At 38.0% G+C, this 23,655-nt stretch overlaps 1 protein-coding gene and 1 pseudogene across 12 annotated transcripts in view; both read left to right on the forward strand.

Annotated features, from left to right (window-relative positions):
• The window catches only part of LOC114275348 (serine/threonine-protein phosphatase 5), a 38,043-nt gene that overhangs the window by 11,399 nt on the left and 2,989 nt on the right, over window positions 1–23,655 (forward strand). For 6 of the 11 annotated variants that reach the window (XM_082883516.1, XM_082883518.1, XM_028217369.2 and 3 more), the window contains 4 exons: window positions 1,906–2,014; window positions 2,090–2,207; window positions 14,212–14,359; window positions 15,957–16,205. In XM_082883516.1, the coding sequence (XP_082739642.1) occupies window positions 1,906–2,014; window positions 2,090–2,207; window positions 14,212–14,359; window positions 15,957–16,205 (624 nt within the window). Of the gene's footprint in view, window positions 1–1,905; window positions 2,015–2,089; window positions 2,208–14,118; window positions 14,360–15,956; window positions 16,206–23,655 lie in introns of all 11 variants that reach the window. The other 5 variants (XM_028217366.2, XM_028217370.2, XM_082883515.1 and 2 more) reach the window with 1 other exon arrangement.
• On the forward strand, window positions 3,723–4,481 carry LOC114284306 (stem-specific protein TSJT1 pseudogene; annotated as a pseudogene). Its single transcript, XR_014338236.1, has one exon. The product of XR_014338236.1 is annotated as a stem-specific protein TSJT1 pseudogene (transcript).

Genomic DNA, 23,655 nt, shown 5'->3' on the forward strand with positions numbered 1-23,655 from the left:
CAGTTATACTCTTAGTTTTTTTTATTTTTGATTTTTTTAAAAATAGAAAAAGATCCAAATGGACTATAGATTATTATTATTATTATTTTTTTTTTATGAGAAATGTAGATAAGTAGTGAATAACAAAAAATAAAAGTTAATTGAAAAAGTTAATTGAAAAAGTTACTTTACATCTTATTTAACAAACACTACTCAATAACTTAAATCTATAATCCAACAGTTACACCAAACAAATTAACAGTTTCTGATTAAAGTCATAATCTATAATCTGTTAAGTTATAATCTATAATCTATTTTAACAACTACACCAAACGGGGCCATTATATGTCTTATTTGTGGGTAGGGATGATTTGCCATATTACTTCAGCCTATGCCTGAAAAAGAAGACAAAGGTTTTGTTTTATTTAGTTTTGACAAAAGGTTACATTGATGTGATCAGGGACATGTATGAACGGGTGGTGACCACTATTAGATTACCGACTGGAGAGAAAAATGAATTTCTTATCACTGTAGGGTTACACCAAGGATCTATTTTGAGTCTTTATCTTTTTGCTTTAGTTATGGATGAGTTGACGAAAAATATTTAGGATGACATGCCATGGTGTATGCTGTTTGCAGACGATATCGTACTAGTGGATGAGACTAGAGAAGGAGTTAACACAAAGTTGGAGATTTGGAGAAAAATACTTGAATCTAAAGGATTCCGGATAAACAGAACAAAGACAAAGTACATGGAGTGTAAATTTAGTAATAGTAACAATGAAAGCAGAACATAAGTGAAGATTGAGAACCAAGAATTGCCTAAGAGTGAACATTTTCGTTATTTAGAGTCGATTATCACAACAGCGGGGGAGATTGATGCGGATGTGGCCCATAGGATTAAGGTGGGATGGTGTAAGTGGAGAAATGTGTCTGCGCTACTATGCGATAAACGAATACCCACTAGACTAAAAGGTAAGTTCTATAAAATGGCTATTAGATTAGCAATGTTGTATGGGACAGAGTGTTGGGCAACCAAGAAACAACATATAGATAAGATGAGTGTGGCTGAGATGAGGATGTTAAGGTGGATGTGTGACAAGACTAGATAAGACATAATTAGAAATGAGGGTATTCGGGAATGGGTAGGAGTAGCACCGATAGAAGATAAGTTGAGAGATAATAGATTGAGATGGTTTGGTTATATTCAACGGAGACCAACAGAGGCAGTAGTGAAAAGATGCGATACAGTGACGGTAGATGGAAGTATTATTAGAGGACTAGGTAGGCCTAGATTAATGTTGGTTAGCGTTCTAAATAGAGATATGGATATACTTAATTTGACCAATGAAATGGCCTTTGATAGGGTCGCGTGGAGAAGAAGGATTCATGTAGCTGACCCCATTTGATGGGACTTAAGGTTTGGTTTGGTCATAACAGATAATTTAAAGGTTTAAGCCTTTTGCATCCCTTCGATTTTTGTCTTGTTTCTTCTGCTATCTAGATGGTTTTTTTATTTACATTCTTTCTATTTATAATCCCAGCATGCCTGGCTGCATATTTATCTTTTATGTTCAGAATTTGTTGTGGTAGCGTGTTGTATCATATCTGTATCATGTATTTATGTTGATGGTTAACACAGATATACTATTTAGTTTGTTTCAAGAAAGGTTTACTAAGGCTTTAGTGTCAGTAAACCTTTTTGTTTCAGAATTTCAAGGTTTGTGCTTGGGCATATTTCGATAAGCTTTGTAACATTGTATAGATCTAATTTACTTTTGAGGATTTGATAAGTAGGTGATGAGAAATGAGAATAAGTAAGAAAGGGCTTCTTAAAAGGAAAGGACAGGAGAAAATATAAGCAAATTTACTTTTATACCTAGAATTAATTTTTTTTTTTGTTTTGTATTGCTTTTTTTAACATAGAGGTGGAGCCACAGTATTCTGGTGCAAGAATAGAGGGAGATGTTGTAACTTTAGATTTTGTGAAGAAAATGATGGGTGATTTCAAGAATCAGAAGTGTTTACACAAAAGGTACGTAATAATTTAATTTTTGACATGTTTCTGTCTCTGTCGTTTTCACACTAAATCTTGGTGTTTGTGTTGTAGATATGCCTTCCAGATTGTCTTACAAATAAGAGAAATGCTGGGGGCATTGCCATCTCTTGTTGACATAAATATTCCAGACGGCAAGCATTTCACTGTTTGTGGTGATGTACATGGTCAGGTATGGTTTTTCAATATAACTTTTGTTAGGTCCTCTTGTAAGGTCCCGTTAGCCCTCTTTTTCTTCTTCTTTTTTTGGGGTTTTGTTTTGATAAATAGTAATGTAATTAACCTCAAGGGGTTGACTTGGTGGTCAAGGCCTAGGGGTGTGCTCCCTCCAAGGTCTCAAGTTTGAAACCTCCTAGGTGCAAACAATTTCTTGGAGCTAGTCCATATAGGGCAAAGTCCTAGCTTTAATTGGGATCCCCGCAAGTGGACGGTGGGATTGGTCTCACGGATCAGTCTGTCCAAATGGGTCGGATACTAAGTTATCAAAAAAAAGAGAAGAGTAGTAACTTAATTATGAAATGACATCAAAGGGGATGCCACCCATATGCAAAAAGAAGGGAAAGAAGCTACAAGAAACCACCTGTTATACCTACCCACATGCATAGTTGTCAAATAGGAGAATCGAATCGAATCATGAATCGTAAAGATTCAGTCACTCTTTTTAAATTACTTAAAAACATATATCTACACATTTAGATGTTAAATATATCCTATGAATATGAAATATTTAGACTTAAATCAATGAAAATGTTATTTTGAATGATAATCACGTAGTTTAATAGGTAAGAAGTTAACAAAGATTCCTATGTAAGATTACCATCTTACATTTTTTCTTTTTTAGATATTTCTTATCAATCGTTCTTAATAAAGATAATAACCAAATAGATAAACTATTAATTTCTAAAGTAACAATAATTAACAATGATATTGACATTTAGACAATAAGCATACATAAGTAACCGTGAGCAAATAATAAGAAAGAATTATTTAGAATCTTTTATTTTAATGCCTAAAACATTTTAAAAGGTATAAATGATCTCACACATGTAATATTCAATTATATTCAATTTAATAAAATAGCAATAGATAATTGGATAAATTATGCAAATGGTCCCTGTAGTTTACTCGTTTTTTCATTTTGGTCCCTGTTGTTTCAATTTGATCAATTTTGCCCCTTAATTTTACGGATTGTGTCATATTAGTCTAATAAATAACGGCGGTTAAGATTGATGGACGGAAAATCAAATGATGTTTCAATTTGGTCTCTGTAGTTTATAGGAAACTGAAAACTGTTAAAATCCACCTACTCTCCACCTACTTCACCCACTTAAACCTACTCCACTAAACCTAACCCACTACACCACTACCACCTCACCTACTCCACTAAACCTAACCCACTACACCACTACCACCTCCACTTCACCTACTCCTTACCTACTACACACTCACCCTCTTCTATATATAGGAATCATGAATCATTGTAATAGATATCAAAAAAACATCAATCAATAATATACATCAATTTTACATGGTATCAGAGCGGGTTTAGAACCTAATATTTTCGCTTCCCCGGCGGGCGGCAACCTCACCTTAGCTGCCCGCCGGACCTCAACCTAGTCTGCTAAAATTTTCTACACATACCTTAAAATTTCCTTTCTTCAACCTGCTGAGTGCACAAAACACATAGACACATACAATCCTCTCTCTCTCTCTCTATCATCTTTCTCTGTGTGCTTACTTACCCAGCGATCTTTTTTGCCTTTTGTGATTTTCCAATCAAGAACAGACCAAGAAAATGCTAGCAGTGTTCCACAAATCGATTGCTAAGAGCCCCGAGGCTCTGCAGAGTCCTCACTCTGAGGCAGTCAGTTCTCTGAAAGATGGGTTTCTGGCTCGACACTTCTCGTCCGTATACCCTGGTTCAGTCACCATCAACCTCGGTGCTTCTGGCCTCATGGCCTATTCCATGGACAAGCAAAACCCTCTTCTTCCAAGATTGTTTTCTGTTACGGACGACATATTCTGCATGTTTCAAGGCCACATTGAGAATGTTGCTCCTCTTAAGCAGCAGTATGGATTAAACAAGACTGCAAATGAAGTCATCATTGTGATGGAAGCTTACAGGACTTTGAGAGATAGAGGTCCATATCCTGCAGATCAAGTTTTGAGGGATCTGCATGGGAAGTTTGCATTTATTCTCTATGATAGCTCTTCAAAAACTACTTTTGTAGCTGCTGATGCCGATGGGAGTGTTCCGTTCTTCTGGGGAGCTGATGCTGAAGGGAATATTGTGCTTTCAGATGATGTAGAGATTGTGAAGAAGGGCTGCTGCAAATCCTTTGCACCATTTCCAAAAGGCTGCTTCTTTACAACCTCTGGGGGCCTGAGGAGTTTCGAGCACCCCCATTCCTTTTTATTATTAGAGACCTGACTTGCACCTCCTCGGCCAACCCATTTCCCTTTTCTTCTTATTATTATATACACCTTTTCTATTCTCCATTATGCTCCACTCACCATTTCCCTTTTCTTCTTATTATTATATACACCTTTTCTATTCTCCATTATGCTCCACTCACCACTATCATCACATTTTCCCACTTTTTCAAACCCACTTTAATCATATCCCTCATTTCCCTTACTTTCTTCCACCCACGATTTCACCATTTTCTTTTCTTTTAATATATATCTATATATATATTTTATTATAACAAAAAAAAAAAAAAAAAAAAAAACATACACCCTTGTTTTTCTTATCCCCCATCCACAAATATTTTTCTCTATTTTCTTTATCCATTGTTTTATTTTATTTTATTTTTCTTATTACACAAAACAACATTCACAAAATCACACCAACAACATTCCACCACCTTGTCATTTTATTCATATCAGGGGCTCAACCCCGATCACACTTTTACACCAAAAAAAAAAAAAAAAAAAAAAACAGCAACAAATCAACCACATCCACAGGCAGGATTTTCTTCTCTACTCTGCCGCCGGTCTTTTCTTCTTGCCTCCGTCCTGGGCGGCCCTTGCCGGTGTTGCCTCTGTATTTCCCACTCCACTGGGCATGATCACTACTCCCTGCTCCTCCACTGCAGCATATGGCGGCCCTCCAAATCGGAACATCATGGTGGCCTTCCGCTTCAGCTCCTTGTTTTCTGTCTTTAGCACACTTATCTCTGCTCGCGCATCCTTATACATGCGTTGGAGCAGAGCCAGCTGGGAGTTTAACTGTTGCACCTCATTTGCCCTACTCTGCAGCCGGTTCGACAAGTTTGTAACCGCAGTCATGGTTTCCACACATGACTTCAATGTATACTGATTGGCTTCCACATCCGACTGCACTGCCATTCTTTGCTCCACCGACCGCATCGGAAAGTTCAACGGAGCAAACTCCGGGGCGCTTGGTTGAAGTTCCAGTGCCACCGCCTCAGTTATTTCTCTTGTGGACTCGTTCAGTTCTGGAAAGAGCGTGAGCAGCCCACGGGAAGAGGATGCCATGTTCTGGGTAGCTGGACGGGAAGAAGAGGAGGCCATGTTATGGGTTGCTGAGTGTTTCAGAGAAGGGTTGGTTACAGAATAGGTTACAAAGTGTTCCAAAGTTTCTCTCTCCGAAGAGGCAGAGTTTTTTCAGAGACGGGTTGGTTTCAGCGGTTTCAAACTGGTATGCACAGCCTCCGCCTCACCCTTGGTTTAAATAGCCAGGGCCGATCCGCGCATCGCGCGCCACTTGCCGACAGACGACAACACGGGCGCGCAAGCCAAGGCGCTCACGTGTCTCGCCATCATGTCCGGCACACCTTTTTATGGAATGGGCACGCCTTTTGATGGCACGCCTTTTTATGGATTGGGCACGCCTTTAGATGGCACACCTTTTTTGAAAAATTAGGCACACCTTTTGAGGGTGCGACTTTTTAAGGGTCCGACAAGACTCTGTAAACTGTTCCGACATTGATTCCGGTTAGCTCCTTCATGGGTCCAACAAGACTCAGTAAACTGTCCCGACATTGATTCCGGTTAGCTCCTTCATGGGTCCGACAAGACTCTGTAAACTGTCCCTACATTGATTCTGGTTAGCTCCTTTATGGGTCCGACAAGACTCTGTAAACTGTCCCGACATTGATTCCGGTTAGTTTCTACAAGGGTCCAGCAAGACTCCGTAAACTGTCACAACAACTGTCACAACAGTGTCTCTTACAACGGTCCAACATGACCCCGTAAACTGTCTTCTACATCGGTCCGACATGACCCCATAAACTGTCTTCTACATCGGTCTGACACGACCACACAGTGTCTGCTACAACGGTCCGACATGACCCCATAAACTGTCTTCTACATCGGTCTGACACCGCCATCCAGTGTCCTCTACACCGTTATGACACCACCATACAGTGTCCTCTACATGGTTATGACACCCCCATACAGTGTCCTCTACAACGTTATGACACCACCATCCAGTGTCTTCACCAATGGTCTGACACGACCATACAGTGTCTCTTATCCCCTTTTATTTTTATGTATTTTCTTGTTTTGTTACTCTCTCCAAACTCAAGTTGGTTAGTTCCTATCCCCCTTGAGTTTGCGGGGGGCTGTTAAAATCCACCTACTCTCCACCTACTTCACCCACTTAAACCTACTCCACTAAACCTAACCCACTACACCACTACCACCTCACCTACTCCACTAAACCTAACCCACTACACCACTACCACCTCCACTTCACCTACTCCTTACCTACTACACACTTACCCTCTTCTATATATAGGAATCATGAATCATTGTAATAGATATCAAAAAAACATCAATCAATAATATACATCAATTTTACAATTTTACAAAAACAATAGAGACCAAATTGACACATTCTGTAAACTACAGAGACCAAATTAAAACATCATTTGATTTTCCGTCCATCAAACTTAACCACCGTTATTTATTGGATTAATATGACACAATTTGTAAAATTAAGGGGAGAAATTGATCAAATTGAAATAACAAGGACCAAAATGAAAAAAAAAGGTAAACTATAGGGACTACCGCTATAATTTGCCCTAGATAATTCATAGTGTAACTTTAATCTTAAATATCTTTAGAAGATATATTATGATTTTTTAAAGGGAAAAAAAATGGAAGAAATGTTAAAAATATATTAGGTCTGACTGAATCTAATTGGATCCTATTAAAAACTCCATGATCACTAAAATAACAACAAATCATGTATATATGTTTGTTATTATGATTTGTTGTTATTTTGGTATTAAACGTTATTACAAGTTGTATTATGTCATTTTCACTAAAAAGATAGAGAAAAGAAAAGTCGAAAATATGTCGGACACAATAAAAAATTGCACGAATCATAAAAAGTGAATCGAATCATTAATCAATTGTGAATCGTGCGATTCACTAGATATTCACTTCCAAAATAGATTAACTCATAGATTCGTATTGATTTTATAAAAATAGTGAATCAAATCGTGAATCGTAAGATTCTGATAACAGAGCCCACATGTATCAAAAAGGTCTTGAAATTGCAAGAATTGGCCGAGAGTTTGGTAAGCAACCCCTCCGCGGACTCCCAACCATGAAATAAACATAAAAATGTGTTCTTAACCTATACGAAGGTACCTCTACCATCGAAAGATATATAGGCCTTGTTTGGTTTGTGTTTCCCAAAAATTTTTGAAAAAAATTCTCTACAAATAAGTTTTCAAAAGTAATCAAACTAAACAAATTTTCTCAAAAAAATTTTCCAAAACTTGTTTGGTTTATAAGTTTTCCAAACAAATCTCTCTCTCTCATACACATCAAATCACTTTTTTCAAAACTCTCTTTCAAAATAATTTTCCAAAACATCTTTTGAAAAAAACCAAACCAAACAACTTTTCGTACTTTTTATCTCTAAAACTCATCTCCCAAACTCAAACCAAACATACCCACAATTTCTTAGTACAGGATCCACATAAGACATAAGAGAATCAAAAGCTACATCTTCTTTCTTTTCCCCATTCCGACCCCCACTATGAAGATCTTCTACATCATACGGAAACTTTGATGATTGAGCAATCGTATAGGTTGTTTGGTTTTTTTGCGTAGTTATATTTGTGGATGTATATGGGCAGCATCCCCTTTGATTGCTTTTAACGTAAATGTTATTAAAAAATGAGTAATTAAATAAATAAAAGAACATTCAACTTTACTTTTCATGAGTTACTAGTTGCAGCTCCCTGGCAACCTTTTTTTCATTTTTTGATATTCACCATATTAAGCTTAATCAACCCAAATACTTTTCCTGACCTTCTTGCCCTTCAATTTTAAGACTCGAAAGTCTGCAACTGCTTGCCGTCTAGAATTTTCAGTAATGTACTGTGAACAATTTGAGCAACAAATACGAGGAAAATTCCACCTATTTTTAATCCCCTAAAGCCTACAACCTGTGTTCTTTTTTTGAGCATCTAGACTAGTTTCCGGTAACCTGGCCTGTGAGGTAAGTTTACTTCAGTAAACACTGTTTGAGTTTCCTATTGCTGTAGTATGCCAATTTGGTTTTTAGAGTTAGTTGGATGGTGTTTCTTTGCACTTATCTTGCCCCACGTGTGTTTGGACTTCTATACTTTTTTCAGGCCTCAGATATGGAAGAATATGCTGTTATCCTCAGTAAAAATAAATTGAGATGTATATTATTGATTGATGTATTGATGATTAATTTGTCTATTACAAATGGTTCCTTATATAGATGTAGGTGTAGTGGATGGTGTGTAGTGGAAGGTGATAGTGGTGTAGTGGGTTAGGTTTAGTGGAGTAGGTGAGGTGGTAGTGGTGTAGTGGGTTAGGTTTAGTGGAGTAGGTGAGGTGGTAGTGGTGGTAGGTGATGGTAATGGTCGTGTCAGACCATTGGTGAAGACACTGGATGGTGGTGTCATAACGTTGTAGAGGACACTGTATGGGGGTGTCATAACGTTGTAGAAGACAGTTTATGGGGTCATGTCGGACCGTTGGAGAAGACAGTTTATGGGGTCATGTCGGACCGTTAGAGAAGACAGTTTATGGGGTCATGTCGGACCGTTGTAGCAGACAATGTTGTGACAGTTGTTGTGACAGTTTACGGAGTCTTGCTGGACCCTTGTAGAAACTAACCGGAATCAATGTCGGGACAGTTTACAGAGTCTTGTCGGACCCATGAAGGAGCTAACCGGAATCAATGTCGGGACAGTTTATGGGGTCATGTCGGACCGTTGGAGAAGTTGCACCCTCAAAAGGTGTGCCCAATTTTGTCAAAAAGCGTGCCATCAAAAGGCGTGCCCAATTCATCAAAAGGCGTGCCATCAAAAGGCGTGTCCACTTTATCAAAAGATGTGCCATGAAAAGGCGTGCCAGTTTGTCGGGCGTCAAGAGGCGCGCGATGCGCGTGGCTGCCTCGGCTATTTAACCAAGACGGAGCCTGAGGCCGAGGCAGAGGCAAAAACCTGCGAAATCCTCTGAAAAACTCTTCGTTGTGCTGAGAGAGAGAGTCTGTAACACTTTGTTGCGAGAGATATTCTGTAACACTCTGTTGCCCAGAAAATGGCCTCGTCTTCCCGGAGTCTGCTCACTCTCTTTCCAGACCTCAACGAGTCAACAAGAGAGAAAACTGGTGCGGTGGCACTGGAACCTCAACCAAGCGCCCCGGAGTTTGCTCCGTTGAACTTTCCGATGCGGTCGGTGGAGCAAAAAATGGCAGTGCAAACGGATGTGGAGGCTAATCAGTATACTTTGAAGGCATGTGTGGAGTCCATGACGGCGGTCACAAACTTGTCGCACCGGCTGCAGAGCAGGACAAATGAGGTGCAGCAGTTAAACTCCCAGCTGGCTCTGCTCCAACGCATGTATAAGGATGCGCGAGCAGAGATAAGTGTGCTAAAGGCAGAAAACAAGGAGCTGAAGCGGAAGGCCACTGTGATGTTCCGATTTGGAGGTCCGTTATATGCTGCAGTGGAGGAGTATGGAGGAGTGAACGTGCTCGGCGGCGTAGGAAACACGGAGGCAGCACCGTCAAGGGCCGCCCAGGACGGAGGCAAGAAGAAGAGACCGGCGGCAGAGTAGATAAGAAAAACAAATCCCGCCTGTGGATGTGTTTGTTTGTTTGTTTGTTTTTTTTTTTTTTTTTTTTTTTTTTTTTTTGTGTAAAAGTGTAATCGGGGTTGATCCCTGAGATGAATAAAATATGGTTGGTTGTGCAAATTTGTAAAATGGGTGCAATGGGGTTTGGTATTTTTTTTTTTTTTTTTTTTTTTTTTTTTTTTTTGTTTTGTTTTAATAAGAATAATAATAATAATAATAATAATAAAAGAAAAGTGGGTGGAACCAGCACATGGTGTTGATTGTAGGGTGCATGATGGTAATATAGAAAAATAAAAGAAAAGTGTGAAATGGTGTGGACAAAAGGTGCTGCTAAAAAATAAATAAATAAAGAAAGTGAAAGGAGATAAGAACAGCATGATTGCTGTCATGGGCGGTGCATTTTTTTTTTTTTTTTTTTTTAATTGAAAGAAGAAAGATAAAATAAAATAATATAAAAGGGATAGTGGGATGCGTAATAATGAGTCTGTGGTGTGGTGTGGTGTGGATGGATGTCTCTGAAAATGGGTGTGTATATCAACTGCAGCCAGCGAAAAACTCCACAAACTTCGCAAGCCTAAAGCAGCAACAAGGTAGCAGAAAGCAGTGACAGTAGGGAAATCGGAGGTGGAGAAGGAGAAGCTGTCGTCGTCCATCAGACCCAGGTGGCAACAGGCTTCACCCAGAACCAAGTACCTCCATTGCCCTTCTTTGTCGCAGTTTTTACAGAGACCAGCCGTGACCTTCTTCTTCAAATCCGAAACAGAGAAGCACTTGAAAGAGGGATAATCCGCTGAGTCACCGGACGAGTTATCCGACGACAGAAGCTTGACTCGGTCCGTGGACAAGTTATCGGATGAGAGAGAAGACGAGTCATCGGAGGCCATCTTGAGACGGGGAATGTAGTCCTGAAGCATATCGGCGACGTGGTTGAATCGCCGGAGATAGAGAAGCGAACGAGCTTTAAGCTCCAAAGCAAGCTCGAAGCGTGGAGAGATAGCGAGAGCAGCGTCGAGAAGATTGAGAGCCGATGCGATCTCACTCTGTTCCTGACTCGCAATGAGTACTCTTGCGTCTTTCACATATTTATCTACCATCTTTCTGTTGCTAAGCCACCAGTGCTTCTTCTCTGCACCACACAGAGATGGAGATGAAGCCATTGTTGGTGAACAAGGATCAAACATCACCCTTTTGTTTTGTGTGTGTATATATATATACACATCTATCAGCACATTTTACATTTCTATTCCATTGAGAGGAATGAGAAGAGTATATATTGGAAAGAGAGTAAGGGGATGATGGGTTGAGTTCGGGTTCTCGCCGGAGAAATGGGGTTAGTCGGAGTTGTGGTGTTGTTGGTGGACTATCATGGTTGCAGACATGGTGTTCGACGAAGTGTCCCAGAGGGATTTTGGGTTTGGGTTTGCTTCGGCGAGGTGGTGAAGAAGAGTGAAGGTATGTGTAGAAAATTTTAGCGGACTAGGTTGAGGTCCGGCGGGCGGCCAAGGCGAGGTTGCCGCCCGCCGGTGAAGCGAAAAATACTAAATTCTTAACCTTGCTCTGATACCAAGTAAAAATAAATTGAGATGTATATTATTGATTGATGTATTGATGATTAATTTGTCTATTACAAATGGTTCCTTATATAGATGTAGGTGTAGTGGATGGTGTGTAGTGGAAGGTGATAGTGGTGTAGTGGGTTAGGTTTAGTGGAGTAGGTGAGGTGGTAGTTGTGTAGTGGGTTAGGTTTAGTGGAGTAGGTGAGGTGGTAGTGGTGGTAGGTGATGGTAAATTCTAACATCCTCCCATATATAATTAGCGTAATATAGTAAAATGCTATTTAAGTTGCATAGCTGGTGGCGAAAATGCCTTAGAAGGCAAGCATGGCTTTGAAATGTTTAAACATTTAAACATCTAGTATCCCTCTAAGGGACACCCCAGCGGCTTAGTTCCCATTTCCCAAATAAAAACTCAAATTAAAGTCTCCTTAACTTACCAATTAAAAAAAAAAAATTTAAACATCTAATATATATATCTCTAGTCTGTAGTCCTTTGATCAGGATGATTTCTGCAATTGGAAATTTGTTGGAGTATGATGTATTGAGGTGAGCCTGTCATTATTGGAGAATAAAGAGCGGTGTATAAAGGTACCGACAATCAGCACTTTGTTGGAAGAATGTTGAGCAGTTCCAGCTTGTAGAGGGTTGTTTTTGGAATTGGCTTTTTTAGTGGCTTTTTGGTTAAAACTTCATGTTGCCAAAATAGGCCTGGATTTTACATATTAGAGTTTGGTAATTCATGCTTTGTCTGGCTCTGGTTAATGATTGAGGGGTATGGTTTCCTTAGTTGCGAATTACAAATAAGTTATTTCAAAACATAGTAGGATTTGGAGTTTAGCAGAGTAAGTAGTTCGGAACGAATTAACCGGCTCGCAGAGTAGGAGCGAGAGCAGCTTTTTTGAAAATGCTTCAATAGTGGAGCATATCTAGAGCATGTGTACATATTTTACTTTAAAATTTTTATGTACTAATACTTTTTTGTCATCTAATTTTTAGTATTAATACCTTGGAAAAGAATAACTATGTTTGTTGCCATCAAAGGAAATACACTGTTGACGTACTAAACAAAAATTTACTCGGCAAATAATGTTCAAATGGCAAGGCGGTCTAATGGTAGATGAGTATTGTCTATAATGGTCAGGTCACTTATTCGATTCTTCTTTAGGACTTTTTCCATTAGTAATATTGTTGGAGTAGTGTGTCTCTCAACTGTAAGGCAGTTCTGTATAGGTTAAAACTGAATTCTTTTGAATTACATGGATTTAACCACACTAATCCACGGATTTGACCTGATTTTGCACAGAGTTTGCCAATTTGTGCCCCAGTATGTGATCTGTTCACTATCTTGCATGGTTTAGGTGACTTATGTTATGAACAGTTGGATGTATGGCGGGTTATTAATGTGATAGTTTGCCCTTGGCAAGCTCTTGATTTGTTGGTTTAGTGGTTGATCAACTTGCTTGCGTAGGATAGGGCTATTAGGTTGTTGCTAGAATGTTGAACTCTTCATTTTGGGAAATACGTAGGATCGAAAATCAGGACTTTGGGGACCAGTTGTTTCCACTTTGTAATGATTTTACAGCTTGTCTAGGGGCAAGATGAGTATATGGGCTCCTTGAAATTCAGGTTCCCCCTTTTCTTTTTTATTCTTCCATGTAATGTAATGGTAGTTTGAAGATTTTCAATAACCTATTCTTTCAAAGTTGATCCCAACCTAATCTTCCATCACAACCTAGCTTTTAGAGTTGTCAAGTTTTATGAGACAATGGCAGTAAATAATTTTATTTTGTAATAATTAAATTGTGCTCAATAATGTTCTTTTTGTCATACCGATCCCGTGTCAGTCAAGTAGTTGATAATCCCGCATCTTCATAGTATAATGACCGTGGATAATTTTATTTGTAGAAATTAAATTGTGCTCAATAATGAATTTTGTAATTCTGAATACTAGAGCTCACATATGTACTGGAAGATGCAGGAAATGGAATGAAACTTCACATAGCATAGTCAAATATTTAACCTAGCTGTGAACAATTCAAAAAGTTGCATAATAAGAAGTGTAATAGTTTATGGTTCATGTTTAACCTCATAACCTTTTAAGTCCTTTGCAAATTAATTGAATGTTGTGCTTTAAGTTGCACTACTTTCTTTCTTGAGTCGCTATTTTGTGTTTGGATCAGTATAACGAAATTCTGTTACTTGAATGATTTGAATTATGCCCAGTAGTTTCTTTCAGCATTTTTCAACAGTTGAATCCCATCTCCATCTGAGACCACTCAACAGATTTGTTTGGTTTCATGGCTTTTCATATAAATATCTTGCTTTGCACACTATTACTGATGTAAACAATCTTGTGTGACCATTACAGCTGTTTCAAATGAATATCTGATCTGGGCCTTCTGTTTTTTTCTCCATTTGCTGTCTGATTAGGCTGCTGATTCTTTGTCGGTTCTCTTCTTCTTCTTCTTCTTCTTCTTCTTCTTCTTCTTCTTCTTCTTCTTCTTCTATCTGATGTGGTTGCAGTTTTATGATCTATTAAATATTTTTGAGCTCAATGGGCTTCCCTCAGAAGACAATCCATACCTGTTTAATGGCGACTTTGTAGATAGGGGATCCTTTTCTGTAGAGGTCATACTCACACTATTTGCATTCAAATGCATGTCCCCATCTGGTAAGCCTTCTTATATTTATGTTCTTTTGTTCTTCTCTGCTTTAGTTTTCTTGATAAGTTTTTAGCTCTCATGGCTGATAAGTAATGAGAGTTACGTGTGAGATTAGGTTGTCTTTATGTAGTTTTATGTTTTTCTTTTCTTTCTTGTCTATTTGTTTATTATTTTTATTTTTTAAACCTTTTGAGCGTGACCTCTGTTATTAGAATCGTACGATTCACAATTCGAATCGTATGATTTGATTCAATTCAATGGGTAATCGATACGAACCGGTTGCATGAATTGCAATTAGCTGTGAATCAGTGAACCGAATCGTGAATTAATTTGATTCGCTAAAATCGATGTATGGCTTTCTTTTTTGGTTTTTTATTGTTGGAAAGGGTTCAATACAACCTTTTTAAGGTCTTTAGGATTACTATATGCTATCTTTTGACTTTCTCCCACCCAATTTACTCTCAAATGTTCAATTTTATCCAAGTGCTTGCATTTACAAAAGGAATTTTTTTAAGGCATCAATTGAGATTTTTGATTAAGTTTCAAGTTTTTGGTTTATTTACCTTGTAAAACATTGTAGGTGTTTGGGAAGTTGCTATTTTAGTAGGCTAAAATTTTTGTATTTGGGAAGATGATTGGATTTTTATAATTAGATGTGATATTTGTGAGAGAAAAAGTGAAACGATTATGGGTTTGATGTGACATTTTGTTTTCTTAGCTATTTTAGCATGTTTTGTTTTTTTGTGAATTTTAGCCCAAAAATAGCGCCAAACCCACTTGCCAACAGGGCCATTGTTATTGTGTTATTGTTACTTGAAAATTGAAAGTTTGTCTTTGTTTGCTTTTTTTATTAAAAATGGGTGATAAGAAATAGTATCTAAAAGGGAAAAAGGTAAAGTGGTGAACATGGGAACCCATGTTGACTTTTTACATAGACCACGTGATCATCATTCAAAATAACATGTTCATTGATTTAAGTCTAATATTTCATATATATTAGATATATTTAATATCTAAATGTGTGGACATATTTTCCTATGTAATTTAAAAAAAGTGACCGAATCCTTACGATTCACGATTCGATTCAATTCGCGATTCAATACAAGTCCATTTTGATTCACGATTCAAATCCCGATTTGACAACTATGAGCGTGGCTAATTGGTTCTCCTTAATCACTATTTATCCATCTTGGGTTTAACAAGTGATGTTTTGCACTCAAATATCTTCATACTTCTATCAGTTCTGTCGTAGAACTGTCATTTGATTGTTTGATTTGGGACAACTCAAATTTGAGGACAAGTCACAATGTTATAAATATTGTGTCTGTTTTGGAAATCCTGCTTATATGGCATTTGCTATGAATATTGTTGTACCCTCGCTCCTTATACAGGAGCGGCTTTGGCTAAGTATTTTATGTACCGTGAATGACATACTTTAATCATTTATGATGGAATATCTTACTAACAAAATTTCAGTGCATGCTTATTATATGTATTTTTTTACCTGTTCATTCCATTAGTCTGTTATTTATTTGTAAGCTGTACTGGAAACCTGCAATTCAAATGTTGCATCCTGTGATATCAACTTCTCTCTAAAAATTTCAGCTATATATCTCTCTCGAGGAAACCATGAGAGCAAGAGCATGAATAAGATATATGGTTTTGAGGGTGAGGTCAGGTCCAAGTTGAACGAGACATTTGTGGAACTCTTTGCTGAAGTGTTCTGTTGTTTACCGTTGGCTCATGTAATAAATGAGAAGGTTTTTGTAGTTCATGGTGGTCTTTTCAGTGTTGATGGGGTTAAGCTCTCTAATATCAAAGCAATTGATCGGTTTTGTGAGCCGCCGGAGGAAGGTAAGCTTTACATGCTGAACTTGCATATTCTTTTTCTGAAATTTAAATTGATCTTGGGATACTATCCTATGTAATTTTGTCATTAGTTATTCAACAAAGTCTTTAAAATCTTTGAATATAATTCTCCTTGCTTGCTATTGTTTCACTTTTATGCTGAAAGATTATAGCAAGAGAAGATTTCCTTGCTAAAAAACTGAGATGGAGCCTTTTTATGGAAAAAGGAGGATGGGTAAAGAATGAAAGGTGGTGGATTTAGCACACCTTCTGGATTATTTGCTGCAATATCACTCACAATCACATATCTTCTGATGCAATCCCTTTATTTTTAAGCCTATTTGATGGCTAGGAAAAGACATCTTCCACATTGGAACTTTATGAAAATTGGGTGGATATTGATATTTTATCTTGGGCTACAACTTGGGCTTTTGATCAAGTTAAAGGCTAACCCTACCTCAACTTAAAAGGGTTACACATGTCCGTGATGGCTCATTTTATTCTAAAGGCAGACATATCTTGGGGGGTTTTAGGTGCTCAATGGTGGCTTGCATTTGTTGGGATTTATACCACATCCCACCAACGCAAATGAAAGCGTACCCACGCACACACCAAAGAGAAAAAACAAGCACACGGATTTAAGAGGTTCAGTCCAAATTGCCTACATCTACAGGAGAGAGAGTTTCCACTACGAATAAAATTGACAATACATGCGAGCTGGTCAAAACACTCAAAACACATACCACTACTTGAACCCATGCTCAAGGGTATTTGAGTCTTTGCTCACCTTGGTGCCCTCACGGTATTTTTTTTCTCACCCCCCTTTTATCTTTATTTTTTCCCTCACCTCAATCCCTCTTAGAGAAACCCTATAGTCCACATGACTATTTATTATAGTCTACCCATGAGAATCGTAGATCCATACAATTAGGTAATCAAATCCTACATATATTAGGTTTTCCAGTAGATTCCAAATTTTACTATCCTAACCCAAATATATGTTTAAACCAACCTAATAACTGTATAAGACCAACCTTTATCACATGGGTGGACTAATCCTAAAAATCACCTCCTTCACCTATGTGGGGTAAATGTTATGTACACCCTCCAACCTAAGTGTCCTGGTTTGCGTGATACACTCCACCTTTGCTTAGAAGATGTTGCACCCCTTGAATCGTGTGCCCACATTATTTGCAGCTTCTTACCGCACCTCTTTGAGGTATCTCCATTGCCATGAATTAAAACCTTTATAGAAAATGAACCCGCGCCCTTCCTTGGTGTACACCATCTTGTCACAAAACCGTCTCAAATTCCATGCTTGAAACTTCCTTCTGTGAACATCCAACAGCCCATTGTCTTCCTCTTGGTTGCCACCAAATATCTTTGCAACTGTTGCTCACCACTGTCCACCCATAACTTGCAATACTGGTCTGATGTTTGACAACAACTTTCTTCTTGTCACAACATACTCCACAAGCCTGTGCTAGTTACAAACCATGATGTCTAATTAGAAAAAAACACCATCTGATTGACCTTGTAAAGACTAGACTTCCTCGTTGATTTAATCAAATTACTCCTCTTGGATCACCTAGATCACATGCAATCACCTTTGATCGCCCTTGAAACTTTCCAATCCCTTTGAACTTGTTCAGAATCTAAAAATTATGACCGTACCGATAAATCCGCAACGATTGAAAACCTTGGAGATTGCCCTCCTTGCCTTGGATTTTTCTGTTATATATACGCACCGATATAACAGAAATATTTTGTATTCTGAACCATTGATTGTATGCTTTTTGTCACACAGGATCATAACCCTTTGACAAGTCAAAAGCCACAAATCAAACCCTTAATTATGCATTTTGTTCCAATTAATCGATGCCTCTTCATTGGATTTTGATTTTTTCTTTATTTACCAATTGGGATTTCTTTCTCTTCTGTGTGAGTTCTCTGTGTGTGCAGTAACCGCATCCTCTGCCAACTGCCCTTAGAATCGACAACCATTAGCTCTAATACCACTTGTTGGGATTTATATCACATCCTACTAACGCAAATGAAAGCACACCCACGCACACACCAAAAAAAAAAAGCAATCACACACTGATTTACGTATTTCGGCCCAAATTGCCTGCATCTACGGGAGAGTTTTCACTATGAATAAAATAGAGTATACATGTGAGATGACCAAAACACTCAAAAACGGCACCATTACCTGAATTCATGATCAAGGGTAGTTGAGCCCTTGCTTACCTTGGTGCCCTCACAGTATTTTATTTCTCACGACCCTTGCATCTCTATTTTTTGCCCTCACCTCAATCTCTCAATCTCTCACAGAGAGACCCTATAGTATACATGACTATTTATTATAGTCTACCCATGAGAATTCTAGTTCCATACAATTAGATAACCAAATCTTACATATATCAGGTTTCCGAGTAGATTCCAAATTCTACTATCCTAACCCAAATACATGTTTAAACTAACCTAATAATTGTATAGGACTCACCTTTATCACATGAGTGGACTAATCCTAACAGCATCTACTAGTCAGGTTGGTTTGGGTGTCTATGTAGGGCAATAAAACAAGTTGAGCCAAGTTGAGTATTAAGAGTCTACTATGAAGCACGGATACTTCGAATAGGGTGACGTCTTCGTATTGAGTCGGGGGAGGGGGTTTGTAAAGTCGGAGCTGTCGAACTAAGGTTGTGAGCTTTATCGATCCCCCGAAACAATTGTTTGAATTCATGATGAGTTTGGAAAGAGAATTTGGAGAAGATGGTCTCGTCGTCGATGCCATTGATAGTGATACCCTTCTTGCTATGGAGAGCATTGAGTCTTTGCATAGCAAATGTGCTTAGTACCCGTAATAATATCATTCAAAGGGACAGAAGGCACAACTGCACCAATGTTTTACATCGCCTGGTTACATACCAAACCCATCTCTCTCTTCTCTCTCTGCAACATACACAAACAGCCTGCAACTCTCTAGCTGGGTATCTCTCTCTACATCACCCACGTGTCTCTCTCTCTCTCTTTGAGGGGGCCACCCAGTCAAACGGCTTCCTCCTTTATTTTATTCATCACCATATGCTCCACTCACCACCCTTTTTTACTTTTCTTCCTTTATTTCTTTATTTTTTCTTTACATCACTTGACACCCCACTCTCGTTGTCAGACCATGCCACCAACTTAACAAAGAAATCATTCAGAGCAATCCCAGCCTTGGCATCAAAGATGCTCGACCTGCTGTAGCCCACAAAGTCAGTGGATACCACTAAAATATCTTATCCTCGCCTTCATTGATTCCACTGATTTCCCCACTTCATTTTATTTATTATTATTATTATTATTATTTTCTTTAACAAAAAAAAAAAAAAAAAAAAAAAAAACATTCATTCCAGTTTAATTTTTCTGCTCCGTCTTGTCCCTTCACGACATTCGGATTTGCACAATACACTCATTTTATTCATATCGGGATCAACCCCGATCCACATTTTACACAAAAAAAAAAAAAAAAAAAAAAAACAACAACAACAACAAAAAATATACAAAACAAAAAAAAAAAAAAAAAAAAAAAAAAAAATCACAACAACAACAGCTTTGTTTTCTTTTTTGCAGACGGCCACCCTTCGACCTACTCTGCCACCGGTCTCTTCTTTTTGCCTCCGTCCTGGACGGCCCTTAACGGTGTTGCCTCCGTGTTTCCCACTCCACTGGGCACGATCACTACTCCCTGCTCCTCCACTGCAGCATATGGCGGCCCTCCAAATCGGAACATCACGGTGGCCTTCCGCTTCAGCTCCTTGTTTTCTGCCCTTAGCACGCTTATCTCTGCTCGCGCATCCTTATACATGCGTTGGAGCAGAGCCAGCTGGGAGTTTAACTGCTGCACCTCATTTGCCCTACTCTGCAGCCGGTTCGACAAGTTTGTAACCGCAGTCATGGTTTCCACACATGACTTTAATGTATACTGATTGGCTTCCACATCCGACTGCACTGCCATTCTTTGCTCCACAGACCGCATCGGAAAGTTCAGCGGAGTAAACTCCGGGGCACTCGGTTGAGGTTCCAGTGCCACCGCTCCAGTTCTCTCTCTTGTTGACTCGTTGAGGTCGGGAAAGAGGGTGAGCAGTCCACGGGAAGACGAGGCCATTTTCTGGGCAACAAAGTGTTACAGACTATCTCTCTCAGCACAAGGAACTCTCTTTCTCAGCAACACGAAGGATTTTTCAGAGGTTTCTCTCAGTTTTTCTCTGCCTCAGCCTCTGCCTTCGTCTTGGTTATATAGCCAAGGCAGCCACGCGTATCATGCGCCGCTCGGCGCCAGACGACAAACGGGCACGCCAACCAAGGCACTCACATGCCTCGCCATCATGTCCGGCACACCTTTTGATGAATTGGGCACGCCTTTTGATGGCACGCCTTTTTGAGAAAATTGGGCACACCTTTTGAGGGTGCGACTTTTTAAGGGTCCGACAAGACTCTATAAACTGTCCCGACATAGATTCCGGTTAGTTTCTACATGGGTCCGACAAGACTCTGTAAACTGTCCCGACATTGATTCCGGTTAGCTCCTTTAAGGGTCCGACAAGACTCTGTAAACTGTCCCGACATTGATTCCGGTTAGCTCCTTCATGGGTCCGACAAGACTCTGTAAACTGTCCCGACATTAATTTTGATTAGTTCCTTTATGGGTCCGACAAGACTCTGTAAACTGTCCTGACATTGATTTCGGTTAGTTTCTACAAGGGTCCAGCAAGACCCCGTAAACTGTCCTGCTACAACGGTCCGACATGACCCCATAAACTGTCTTCTACAACGGTCTGACACGACCATACAGTGTCTCCTATCCTCTTTTATTTTTATGTATTTTCTTGTTTTGTTCCTCTCTCCAAACTCAAGTTGGTTAGTTTCTATCATCCTTGAGTTTGCGGGGGGCTGTTAGAATTTATCTCCACCTACCACCTCCACTATCACACACTCCACACCTACCAACTCCACTATCACACACACCACCTACCACCTCCACTTCACTCCTACACCTACTACCACATTTTCTTCTATATATAGGAATCCTTGTAATATCAATGATACAACAATCAACATCATTCAATAATACATCATTTTTTTTACAGTATTGGATATCAATACTCGTTGGATAGTCATGGATACGTAAACATGAATATTTCAAATAGGGTGACGTATCTATATTGTATCCATATCAGATACTGATACTAGCTGGATACTTGTGGATACGTATCGGATACTTCTTAATAATTTTTCATTCCTTTTGGAGTATTAGATATTTAATTTTGAAGTATCAGATACTCCAACTCGTGTATTACTTGTTTTACGAAATTAGAATTGTAGCGTTTCTTGCATAATATTATAATATAATATAGTTGCAAAGATAAATATAGGAATATTGTTCTAATACTTTGTTTAGTTCTTTGATGAGAAGAACATAGTAAGTTAAATGATAGAATTTGTCAAATTGATATATCCTAATTGTTTCATGCATGTCTCCTATAACTACATAGAAAGTAAGGATTAACAAAAGAATATAATAATAGTAAAATTAAATATCAATAAATAAATAAGCAAGTAAACTTGAATACAATATTTTTTTACTAGTGTTAAAGGGAAAAGCACATAGACAAGCTATGGATTGTTCTATTATTGTAATATGAATATAAATGAAATATTTGCAAGGCGTATTGAAAATTTAAAAGGTAAACAAGATGCTATCTTAAATTAATACATAATTCTTAAAGGTTAGTATTTTATATTATAAATAACATTGTGATTTCTCAACATTCTTTAGCTTATGTGTAATTCACTTCTAATAATTTTAAAATATATATTTTTCACAAACGTATCCTAGCTGTACCCGTATCCTATTTTTTTAGATTTTGTCGCCGTATCCATATTGTATCGTATCCGTATCTCGTATCCGTATCCGTATCCGTATCCATGCTTCCTAGAGAGTTTGGAATTATATTTAGCTTTTGCACAGAATGTTCAACTCTCTCCTCTTATTCTTTTTCTTTTCTTTTTTTATTTTTTTATTTTCAAGTTGTTAAATTCAATAACTAGTTTGGGAAGTTACCTGGCTTAACTGAGTGAAAAATTAGTTAGCTTAGGGACTTAATCAAAAAAAGAAGAAACCTTTAGGGACTTTCGACATAATTTGCTAAAAAGAAAAGAAAAGAAAAAGGGCAATAGATAATAATGTGAAAAGAAGAAAAAATAGGCATAATCAAAGATGGAGCTAAGCTTATCTACAAAAGAAGAGGTGATTACTGTGGTAGTCCCCCTTTGCATGTTGTGTCTTGCTTGCATGTGCTAATGCATCCATCTGTTACAACTATTAAATGCGTTAGGCTTAATAATTGTTATGATCTAAGAAGCACGGACACGTGGACACGTAAATTTTCAAAAAATGGGAGACATAACATGCTGGGGACACGCTTAATACATATATAATTAAATTTATTTATTATATGTCATAAAATTATTAAAAAATATCATTAAAATTAGCAATTAACAAAAAATTGGTTCTTATAATAAACTTAATAATCACATATCATTAAAATTAATAATTTCAGCAATGTCAACAATTTGATTTTTACTTCAAATAAAACAAATTTGTTCTATTAAATAAAACTAACTAGCCAAAAAACGAAAGAAAAAAAAAATAATCACAAGAGAGAGAGAGGGAAGAGCCAAAAATAAAGAAGAAAAAAATAATCAAAGAGAGAAAAAAAAAAAAAAGAAAAAAAAAGGTTACATTCATAAGCACACAAAAATATATATATATATATATATAAATAACTGGGGAGATAGGGGAGTTACATTCAGGGCTGCAAACGAATCGAACCGAACCGAGTTGAGCCGAGCTTTGCTGAGCTCGAGCTCGGCTCGTTTACTTATTGAGCTCGTTTATTGAGCTCGATAAGGAGCAGGGCTCGAGCTCAGTTCGGCTCGTTAATATTAATGAAACTCGAGTTCGGCTTGGCTCGATAATTTTTTTAATATTATTTATATTATTTAAATAAAAAATATTATTTATATTATTTAATATATAAATAATGTATTTATACTATTATGTATATATTATTTAATATATAAATAATATATTTGTTATATAATCTAAATAAAGATAAAATAGCCGAGCTTGACGGGCTGAGCTTATCAAGCGCGGTTTGTTTATTAAACGAGCTGAGCCCTTAACTAGCGGAGCCGAGTCGAGCCGAGCTTGTTCATGAACAACTCAGTTCATTTGCAGCCCTAGTTACATTCAGCCCCCCAAAAAGATATAGAAGAACAAGAAACAAAAGAGACGAAGAAAGAGAGAGAGCAACAGAGAGAATGATCGAAAAACAGAGAGAGTGATCGGAGATGAAGATCGAACAAGAAGAAGAATAGAATCGAAGGAGGAGAAGAGAAGAGGAGA

This window comes from Camellia sinensis, chromosome 8 (genome assembly GCF_055761805.1).
Source record: "Camellia sinensis isolate YWXY chromosome 8, ASM5576180v1, whole genome shotgun sequence".
In the NCBI taxonomy this organism is placed as follows: Eukaryota; Viridiplantae; Streptophyta; class Magnoliopsida; order Ericales; family Theaceae; genus Camellia; species Camellia sinensis.